Below are 11,354 nucleotides of genomic sequence, written 5' to 3'. Positions count from 1 at the left end.
AGCGCTGTATGGATATGTTCTGAGATGTATGGGATACATACGTAGTGAGAAGCAAGTATACATGAAGTTCAATCAATGGGCGGTTGGCCTTTCTATTAATTCTAGTACTGTAATACTGTTAGCCTACAGTGCCTAAAGATTGAGTAGGATGGGAAAGATTTGGCTAAATGTATTATTGACCCATGACACACACACACACGCACGCGCGCACGCACACACACACACACACACACACACACACACACTTGATTATCCAGTGACCAGGGGGACAGGGCTGAGAGAGAGAGAGAGAGAGAGAGAGAGAGAGAGAGCAGGACGCCGGTGGGACGAGACCTCATTTCCAGGGTGCGTTCTGTAACCCAATCCCCCCGACTGGAGCTGCTCCTCGGGGGCCTGGCCGGCTGCCAGCCTGGGCCTCATGCTAAGCCCTGTCTTTAAGGCGTAGCCGTTGTTTCAGGAGACAGCGAAAATGAGATGTGACCCAGGGCTCTCCTGACATCCGCCTGAGTAATCACAAACGCTGGGAGAGGCACTGACGACGACGCGCTCGGAATAACACAGACCGTTGTTCCCAAATAATGAAGCCCGCAAGCGCTAGCCTGGAGAGCGACAGCTTCAGCCCAGACGGTACAGGAAATGGGTTTGTGCTGATTTATGCAGGTTTTTTCTTCTCGTCTCTCATTCTACTTCAGTATGAAACACTTGGAATCCAGTCAACGTGCTGTATGTACAGTGTATGTTCTGTTGTTGACACTCAAGTCTGTCCCTCCCTTGGAAATACCCCCGCAGATCATAATGGTCGCCTTGTTCGGTTGACTCGTTGTCAGACACGGTAAGGTCATAGTTGTCTGGACTGTCGTCTCACTGGCAAAGTTCAGACATTAGCAAGGCTCACCTGACCAATGACATAATGCAGTCTAAAAGGGGTGTGGGGCGCTATTTTGTGTAGAGCTATTTTTTACTCATGGGTACTGCCGGTACTAATCCTCATCACCACTAACCCCGGAGATCACCACAGTGCACCACAGCAAGAGCAAAAACACTCACACACTCGCAGAAATGATGTAACACAGATGAGCCTGTCTCTACAGACAGTAACCACACACACTTCTAATGTAAACTACTCCCTCCCCCCACACACACATACCGCCCCCCTTTCTCGAGGAGCTGCAGCAGTGGTGGTCCACCGCCACTGTCCTCAAATCAAATCAAATCAAACTTTATTTAGACAGCGCGGTCCCCGCCGAAGAGACACCATAATAATAAGACCGAATCGGCTCAAAGTTCACATCTCATTTCTTCCATATGCAAGGCACTATAGTGACTGTTCACAGCCCCCCCCGACCCCCCCTCTGCCCCCCAAATCCCCCCCCCCCCCCCACACACACAGACGCAAAAAATCCAGCTTTGGTGTCGGGTTCAGATATCTCAAATTCAGAACCCTGGGTCGTTCCTGTGGGCCGGTCCGAACTCTCCAGCACACTGTGTTTGATGATCACAGTGAGCAGCGACAGGGGTGGTCCGAGATGGATGAGTGGGTCTCCCTGCCCGCCCCCCCCCCTTCCCCCCACCTCTGCTGATTCTTGCTTGAGTGTGTGTGTGTGTGTGTGTGTGTGTGTGTGTGTGTGTGTGTTTGTGGCGGGGGACCGCCCGCTGCAGTCAAGACTGGGACTCGCTGCTTCTCTATGACCCTTCTTAAACAATCATACGTGATACGTGCCGAGGCTCCATGTGTTACACCTCCCCGATGCCCCCTCACGCAGTGCATCTCAGGGGACCCCGTTAATGCAGTAATGCGGTTTCTCAAAGTAAGCAATACCCCTGGCCAACAGTGCCTGTAAAGAGGCAGGACACGTTTCACAAGTGATCCATATAGACAAATCTTACCTTGTACACACGGTATGATACACATACATTGGAATGCATTGTGTATTGAACTTCTGCCGATAGATAGATAGATAGATAGATAGATAGATAGATAGATAGATAGATAGATAGATAGATAGATAGATAGATAGATAGATAGATAGATAGATAGATAGATAGATAGATAGATAGATAAGTATACTGTATATATTTAATGGACATCTGGGCCCTATCCATGGCAGCTCCTACATTTTCCTCAGCAAATGATTGCATTAGATGTGAAGTACAGATGGTCTTCTCCTGAGAGATCACCGCTATCAAAGGTAGACACGGGAGGAAGATTTAGTCTACTTTTCCGAGCGGCCGCTAGTGTTGCCTAGTTACCAGCACAACTTTGGACAAAACATTTCACTTGCAAACACTCTTTAGACATTTTTCTCTGGATACCCCGTGCCCCTTAAAGTGCTGTGCAGACTTCTCAATCCAAATTGGCTTCCAAAGGGCACATTTGTTTCATTCCAGACTTGAGCTCTGATTTACGGGGGCCAGGGTTTTCCCCTGAGCGGCCGAAAGTTTCCTGATTGAGGTAACCAGAGCGTTGAGGGAACGTTATTAAAGAGCATAGCATGCTGGGACACTAATTTCAGTCGCCCATTGAGATGTCAGTGTGAATTGAAGCTGGGTGTGGAAAAGCGAAACGCTGACTGAGGCATTGAGGCGATTGCCCTTAAATATACTGTTGTGTCACTTCCTGAATAAGGAAATAGTGGTCCAAAGGAAACTGTGTTTAATGGCAGAGTGTCTCTTTGTGCTGTAGGCCTATGAATCATTGATTCCCGCTACAAACCCACTGCAACATTCCAGCTATCTCAGGTCAACTCCTTTAAATGCTGTATATCAGGCCATTCGTAGGTTCCAGGTTTGAGGGAATCTGGATTTGTGTTTAACTCCGGTCAGGGTGGTCTGCGAGACTGGGTTTATGTTTGGCTTAAACACAGCTAGATACCCCTCTGCAGATCACCCTGCTCTGCTTACTGTCACTCTGGTTGCAGAGGAGAGGAGAGGAGAGGAGAGGAGAGGAGAGAGGAGAGGAGAGGAGAGGAGAGGAGAGGAGAGGAGAGGGGAGGAGAGGAGAGGAGAGAAGAGAAGAGAAGAGAAGAGAAGAGAAGAGAAGAGAAGAGAAGAGAAGAGAAGAGAAGAGAAGAGAAGAGAAGAGAAGAGAAGAGAAGAGAAGAGAAGAGAGGGGAGGAAAGGAGAGGAGAGGAGAGAAGAGAAGAGAAGAGAAGAGAAGAGAAGAGAAGAGAAGAGAAGAGAAGAGAAGAGAAGAGAAGAGAAGAGAAGAGAAGAGAAGAGAAGAGAAGAGAAGAGAAGAGAAGAGAAGAGGAGGGAAGAGAACAGAAGAGGAGAAGAGAAGAGAAGAGAAGAGAAGAGAGAAGAGAAGAGAAGAGAAGAGAGGAGAGAGGAGAGAGGAGAGGAGAGGAGAGGAGAGGAGAGGAGAGGAGAGGAGAGGAGAGGAGAGGAGAGGAGAGGAGAGGAGAGGAGAGGAGAGGAGAGGAGAGGAGAGGAGAGAACAGAACAGAACAGAACAGAACAGAACAGAAGAGAAGAGAAGAGAAGAGAAGAGAAGAGAAGAGAAGAGAAGAGAAGAGAAGAGAAGAGAAGAGAAGAGAAGAGAAGAGAAGAGAAGAGAAGAGAAGAGAAGAGAGAGGAGAAGAGAAGAGAGGAGAAGAGAATAGAAGAGGGAAGAGAAGAGAAGAGAGAAGAGGGGAGGAGAGGAGAGAGGAGAGAAGAGGGAAGAGAAGAGAGAAGAGAAGAGAGAAGAGGGGAGGAGAGAGGAGAGGAGAGGAGAGGAGAGGAGAGGAGAGGAGAGGAGAGGAGAGGAGAGGAGAGGAGAGGAGAGGAGGGAAGGGAAGGGAAGAGAAGAGAAGAGAAGAGAAGAGAAGAGAAGAGAAGAGAAGAGAAGAGAAGAGAAGAGAAGAGGAGAGGAGAGGAGAGGAGAGAAGAGAGAAGAGGAGAGAAGAGAGAAGAGAAGAGTAGAGGAGAGGAGAGAGAAGAGAAGAGGAGAGAGAAGAGGAGAAGAGAAGAGAGGAGAGAGAAGGAGAGGAAAGGACATATCAGACCAGTTTTCTGCCAGTATGAGATCACTCCTCAGTCCTCTCATAGAGTACAATGGATAAAAACAATCATACACACAAGCTGTTAAACCCCCAAAATGGTGCGTGGACACCATGGGGAAAGCCTGTTACAAACACAGTCCCAGTAGGTATGCTGTTAACATGAACTTCCCTGGCAGAAGTATTTCGTATTTGGTGCGGTAGCTCTGCCAGCGACCAGGAGAGCAGAAAGTCATCTCCACTCAACGCAGGGTCTGAACGTTTGCCGAGTCAACCTTAACGCTGTAAGTGCAGGAAGACAGGCCGCCCCGTGAGAACATACATCCACCTCTCTGCAGAAGATAGCGACTGCCATGACTGCCCCGTGCTTTTGTTTTTCTCTCTCTTTTTTTCTTCCCTCTCAGGCATAAATGAGGGCCTCCGTTGTCTTTTGTGGACCCGGTAATCACTTGGGACTGGATGTTCCCACAGAGGCCCCCACCACCTCCCTGCCAATCAGCGGTGACAGAACTGAGCCGTATGTGAATGACCTATTTCCCCCCCTGGAGAGGGAGGGTGCAGGGAAGGGTGGGGGATCGGGTAGGGGGGCACGGGGGGTGCGGGGGGTAGGGGTGCAGCAGTAGCATCCCCGGCCAAGCCAGAGAGGGGGAGGGACTGCAAGGTAAACAAGACCTGTCCAGACCTGAACCAAACTAGACATCAGGCTAGGACTGGATATTTGTCACAGGTGACAACAGGGCTTATGTGGGTAGTGTTGTTATTTTATTACTGTGCGCTGCTGTGAGTATTGTATGAACATTGTGTGCAATAGTACTGTAGGTCACCCACAATGGAGACAGATACAGGATACATTAAACAAATGTGCTTATTTATTTGAACTGAGAGGTGACTAATTACTATCCATTTTCATTAACCACTGAACAATATTCAGGTGTAAAACATGCCCATGCAGGCAGTTTCAGTTTTGACAATAAAACAATGGAGAAAACTATACTTTTTCAACATCCCACAAGTCAGAAGCATTTTTAATCCAGACAGTTCCATTTCTCTCTGCCTCGAGGCATAACCTCAATCTGCCATTTTTCTGTTTTTATTGGCAAATAAAACACCATTGAATTCAATTTAATCACCAGCCAGCCAGCCAAGTAAGATGTAACATATATCCCCACAGCTATGGGAAAACGGAGAACACATCAAGATAATACAAAAATGTATGACAAAGACTGCACAGTCAGCCAGCACGGAAAAACACAGTAACCCTTAAAAGGTCTAACACTTCATACGGGGCGAAGGGGCCCAGGCTACGACATGCTGTGTTCCAGCCAAGATCGGGTCACAATATGAAGACTGTTGAAACTCCCCTCAGCTAAGCAGAGGGGCTGCAATTATTAATCGGTTGTGTGTACGATTTGTTTCAGAAGGGCTCTCTAGCTTGCGAGGGTACTTGAAATGATGGGCCAGAAAGGGCAATGACTCATTTTAGTCATCATTGACATGAATACCATTAACTCAAATTCAACTAAAATCATTTCCATCCCAAATTATTTTTCAACTGACAAGTACCAACCCTCCTCAAAAGGATACGTGTATCTAAATCCTAATCAGTGATCTAGAAAAGGGAACAGGAAAGGTATCACGGTCCCCCTATCCCTCCCTTCAATCCCCCAGAACCTGTTTACACCAGCAGTGACTATACGACGTAGCTTAGACCCCAGTGTTTACACTGGGACACGAGACCACCGCCAGCCAGCCCACCAGAGAAGGATGTGTAAACGTGTGGCCGGCTTGAGAACAGAAGACCACCCCTGATGACCTTAAACACCCCAGCCAATCAAGAGAGTGTGAAGACTACACTAATGTTTACAATACCGCTCTCATTAATACATGACTGGAAACGGACGACGATGGGGACAGGTTGGCAGGTTTTACACTGACTCCCTTTGACCACTGACCACTGACATCACAAATGCACACACACACACTACCCCCCCCCCCCCCCACATACACACACACACAGAGTAGCAAGAGAAAAATAAACAGGTTATGCTTTTCGCCGCAAGTCTAAATATTTTCTCTGTAACTTGTAATCATACACAGTCTGAACAGAATGTAAATAAACAAGTGAGTGTGTGTGTGTATGTGTGTGTGTGTGTGTGTGTGTGCGTGTGAGAGTGAGAGAAAGTTAGACAGAGAAAGAGAGAGAGAGAGAGAGAGAGAGAGACAGAGAGAGAAAACAAAAAGTTGCCAAATGTTTATACTTAACACAGCTCGCATTCACAGCATGTTAGAATCATGTTTTTGCTTTTTATTACAGATAATATTGATATATAATAATATATTATAATTCAGGCAACGACATGGCCTCTTTGGTTGGAAATGCTATTTGCTTTCCACACAAAGGATTGCACTGTTGGGACCGGATTGCGAGCTTACAGTTTGCATCTGCTGTTAATCTACATCATTTTACTTTCATATGAATCACATACCAACATCTGACATCAAGGGACTTTTATCAATGGCCAAGACTAAAATAAAAGAAGCAATAAAAAACTCCCAATAGGTTCTCAGAGGAGCTTTCATCCTGCAGTGCCAAGTTTCCACTGAACTCATACATGACATCATAATAGCAGCCATCGATCATCACAATTGCATCTGTGTGTGTGCAACAACAGTCACACACATACTGTACACTCACATACACACACACACACACACACACACACACACATCAGGCTGTGAATTCAGATCATTTTACGTCCTGAATTGTCCCTCTATGATGGCCCCTTGCTGCCCCCTTCCCTAAAGTGAGAAATAAGTGCGCTGGCTTTAAAGTGCTGTTGTTCTGTGGACCATAATGTCGGCCTGCCCAAATAAACTACCATTGAATGAAACCGTTGAGCTAGTGTTGGCTCCTTCTTCTTTCTGGGTGGGTCTTTATGGCCCATTAGGGCCTTGGTGGCTATGCTAAAACATTTCTGGCGCGGCTACACACGGCCTGCTAGGGCGAGCGGCCGATGCCAGAGACAATCAGAGCTGGCAGGAGATCGCAGCCATGCATAAGGAGAACGGGGGGGGGGAGAGAGTCATTGATCATGGACTGATGAGCGGCGAGTGAGCCTTTCTGCACTGACAGCCTGACCTCTGGACCTTGGGGTCAACACTGTCTGTCAGTGTTGTGTGCAGAGGAGGATTAAACCTTATGGGACTTCGGGTTTGATCGTTGCTCGGGTTAAAGAATTTTCACAAGGTTTACTTTATGCAGTGATGGACAGTGATTGTCAACTCATACCATTTCTCATTCATGGTGTAGCAGAGATGTGGACTAAAGCTGAAAACTTGAAACTATGTACATGATGCTAAGGACTTGACTTGAGACTTAAGTTAGAAGACTTAACTGACTTGTGACTTTCAAGATAGTGACTCTCTGTAGTGCAAGTTTGAAAATCACAGCTGAGAAGCTTGTCCTGATAGTCTGCACCCATGCAGAATTATAAACAAGAGAGGGGAATACATTTCTGTCTAAGTGCTTGCACACAGCATCTAACCATTAAAAAGACCATCTATGCCAAAAGTAATAACTTTTCTCATTAATTTCAGCTCCCATCTCATGACAATGGGGTTGTGTTGTTAGTATCTAGTTTCAGAGCTGTGTAAATAGCCTTGAGACGCTCAGTGCCCTCCTGGGTAATTCATGTGTACATTTGTGGTGGACTGTTTCTGCTTGTGTTAATTTGAGAGGACTCGGGATTGGAAAGAAGTGAAATTCAGCCTCCTTCTTAACAACCTCATAACATCTCCTGCCCAGGAATCCTGGGCATAATTGCCTGAGAACTGCGAGGAAGTTCATTAGAGCAGTATTATTAATAGTAATATAAAAATTAGTAATTTTTATATTTTACACCCCCTATCACCCTGTCTGTCAGAACATCAAGTGGCCAGACAAAGACATGAACAAAGTTCTTTAGTCATGAATACATTACATATACAAATCATTTGTCCCCACATGTATCATTTGGTATTTGTGAGGACAGCATCACATCTGATGTGTGAATGTGAGGACTGTTTTTCAGAGGTAGTTAATCAAGGTTTCATCTCACAGCTGACTAGCTGTTTAAGGTTGCCCTCTGCTGGGAAATTAATGGCATTGGATAGACGGTTGCAGTACCTATGATACCCGACAGATGGTGCAAGCGCTTTTGTTTTGGTCAGTCAATGATACGGCGCCCATGGTTATGCGAGGCAGCATTTTGTGTCCATTGAAAAAGGAAAAGGCCTTGTCGAAGTCTTGCCTGCCACGTGGAAGCCTCCCAGCATGTTTCAATGTTATATTCAAATTTTAATCCGATGGGTATTGTTCTTTTGTGGTAAAGCAAGAAAACAAGGAGAGAATAGCCTAATTTAAATCAGGATTGATTTGGCTATGCATATGATAATTAGCAGGCCCATTCGGCCTACTAAAATGCTTGAGCCATCAAAGGAAACATATAGCCTATCAAATTGAATTAGGCTAATAATGAAGTGCTTCATTCATTAATCAAGATCATGATACGTTCTAAAATAACAGCAAAAGGGGTTGATTTCAATTTTTATTTTTGCTTTAGAGATGTTTCGTGTTTTGCCCTTCATGCTTGCACGTTTTTGCTTTTGCTTTGCTAGTGGGCCTATATAATGTTACATTCGAAATCTCTTTGCTTTTCAATAAGAAGTAGGCCTTAGCTACATTGTTGTTTATAAGAATAACGTGGCGTCTCTGCGCCCACAATTCCCATAAATATCGTCCCCCTCCCTGTCCCCGTGTTTTGCACTTCATACTTTTTTAACTTGCACTTGTTCTGCTATGGTATAGTGTTACAGCTATGGCATAGTGTTACATCCTAAATCCCGTTGTTTTTCATTATTAAGAGTAGGCTATTGTTGCGGATAAGCATAATTTGAGTGGCGTTACGTCGGTTCTGCGACAGTTCCCATAAATGTTGTCATGTTGTGCCCCTCCCCCTCCCCCATGTCCCGTTTCACCGGGATAGACGGTCACGTGCTCTGGGATCACATGCTGATGTTTACATGGGGAGGGACTAGACCACACAATCTGCTTTCAGCCAATCATCACTCGATCACCTATGTCACTGTATAATGCAATCTCTGGCTCTATAAAGTCAGAGCTGTGTTTAATCTAAAACAGTTGGAAAACACTCTTCAAGATCTCAAACTGTCTGTTACAGTAAGTATATACGTATAGTTTAGTGTGTAAAATCGTTCGGTAAACGCTTGTCGTATAGGCTACGTCTTCTTCTATGGATTGAATAACAATAATGTTATTGAACTCAAACCTTTATTTAGCTAGGGTTTGAATTGAATAACATTATTGTTATGTCATGTATTTTCCTGCCTTATTTGGTTTAAGCCCGCATTTAAAAACGTGTTTTATATTCAGTAAATAAATATTTGGCTACAGCAAGCACACTAAAAGCTTGTTAAATGGCAACTTTTCCTCGCCGGCTAACCACGGTTCCTTTGTTTCATTCATGACACAGTGTTCCAACCCTGGCCAATACTGTGCCTACTGCTGAAAATGCTTTCATTAGAGTGAAACCCGGTTCACGGAAATATTTTTTCGCTTTCTTTTTCGATTTCCCTTTCTATGTCCTCTTTATTTTTCCTCTAGCCTACTTCCACGACACAAGTGCTTTTGTTCGCGATAAGGTTGAAGCAGAAAAACCAGACTGGGTGGCTGCTATCAACCACATGACTGCATAGCCTAGGACAGTTGATAAGACAATATTGTTTGCCGTCTGAAATAGCTACACTTTATCGAAATAGATTGCTGTTGTTGTTGTTGAAGGCAATTGACCTTGCTATTTCTAGTTCTCTGGGTGCATCTATTTATAACGCTTCACACTCTAAATACATGTCTGACGGTCTCTCTCTCCCACAGCTGTTTGGCAATGACGCCTTACTTGGCAACGCTTGTGCTGTGCACCAGTGCCGTTTTCGCAGCACCTAGACTTGACCCGCAGTTGGACGACCACTGGCACTTATGGAAGACCTGGCACAGCAAAAACTACCCACATGAGGTGGGTGATGCCACCGAGAGATGAAAACACAGCCATGAATAGCAAGTAGCCTACATTGTTGCCCCACCAGAAACAATCCTAACAGCTTTGGGGCACACAACATAGCTAATTGTTGTTCATTCATGTGGTAGGCTACTATGTAACGTGATGCCAAACGTCTGTCTGCATTGCCTGACTACTGTGGTTCTTTCTAACTGGGTGTTCTTCTAAACAGACCGAGGAGGGGTGGAGGCGGATGGTGTGGGAGAAGAACTTGAAGAAAATCGAGCTGCACAACCTGGAGCACTCCCTGGGGAAGCATTCCTTCCGCCTGGGCATGAACCACTTCGGGGACATGGTAAGACTCACGGAACAGGAAGTGCGCCGGGGAGCCAAGTCCCGAATCACGTTTCAGTCACGGGAACCCAAAACCGGTTTTGCGTAACAAGTCCGCGCGTGCCGAACTTCAGTACCACGAAGTGTTGACTTGTGCCACTAAGTGTTGACAGAGCTGGCAGTTTGCCAGGTGGTATACACTAACACGTTGATGTTCTTTTACAGACCAATGAGGAGTTCAGACAGGTGATGAATGGCTACAGACAGCAGACAGACAGGAAGTCCAAGGGCTCTCTGTTCATGGAACCCAACTTCCTGCAGACCCCCAAGCAGGTGGACTGGAGGGAGAAGGGATATGTGACCCCTGTCAAAGACCAGGTGAGAACCCTCCACTCCCCTCCATGGCCTAGCTTTCAAGCATACGACAGGCCAACACAGGTTGACTATAGTGGATATAATGTTGTTACTACAAGTAAATAACTCTTCTCTCTCCGTTCATCTTCCCCTCCCCCCCCCTAGGAAAAGTGTGGCTCTTGCTGGGCCTTCAGCGCCACCGGGTCCTTGGAGGGCCAGGAGTTCAGGAAGACGGGTAAGCTGGTGTCTCTGAGCGAGCAGAACCTGGTGGACTGCTCCACGTCCCAGGGGAACCACGGCTGCGACGGGGGCCTGATGGACCAGGGCTTCGAGTACGTCAAGGACAACAACGGCCTGGACTCCGAGAAGTCCTACCCTTACCTGGGCAAGGTGAGAAAACCCGCTCTCAGTTCACGGGTACTCAGTGTGCCTGTACTAGCCAGACCTGGCACAGGAGCAGTTAACCTCTTCACAGAGAAGTGTTTACTTTTTTTTTGTCTTTTGTCCACTTAACATCAACTGTCCATCCTCTGTGGTGACCTGCAGGACGGCGGACCCTGCAACTACAAGCCGGAGTTCAGCGCCGCCAACGACACAGGCTTCGTGGACGTCCCCAGCGGCAAAGAGCACGCCC

The 11,354-nt window shown here is 46.4% G+C and overlaps 1 protein-coding gene across 1 annotated transcript in view; it reads left to right on the top strand.

The window, feature by feature from the left end:
- The first annotated feature begins 9,132 nt into the window (after nucleotides 1-9,132).
- Nucleotides 9,133-11,354, top strand: part of LOC311319968 (procathepsin L-like) — a 3,268-nt gene continuing 1,046 nt past the window's right edge. Inside the window, exons 1-6 of the mRNA XM_084451602.1 lie at nucleotides 9,133-9,198; nucleotides 9,913-10,051; nucleotides 10,266-10,388; nucleotides 10,592-10,744; nucleotides 10,886-11,110; nucleotides 11,267-11,354. The exon at nucleotides 11,267-11,354 is cut by the window's right edge and continues 81 nt beyond it. Of these exons, the coding sequence (XP_084307728.1) occupies nucleotides 9,923-10,051; nucleotides 10,266-10,388; nucleotides 10,592-10,744; nucleotides 10,886-11,110; nucleotides 11,267-11,354 (718 nt within the window). The 5' untranslated portion in view covers nucleotides 9,133-9,198; nucleotides 9,913-9,922. The remainder of the gene's footprint in view (nucleotides 9,199-9,912; nucleotides 10,052-10,265; nucleotides 10,389-10,591; nucleotides 10,745-10,885; nucleotides 11,111-11,266) is intronic.

The sequence above is a fragment of the Borostomias antarcticus genome, assembly GCF_949987555.1.
Source record: "Borostomias antarcticus genome assembly, chromosome: 2".
NCBI classification, from domain to species: Eukaryota; Metazoa; Chordata; class Actinopteri; order Stomiiformes; family Stomiidae; genus Borostomias; species Borostomias antarcticus.
This window is presented reverse-complemented; position numbering and strand designations above follow the sequence as displayed.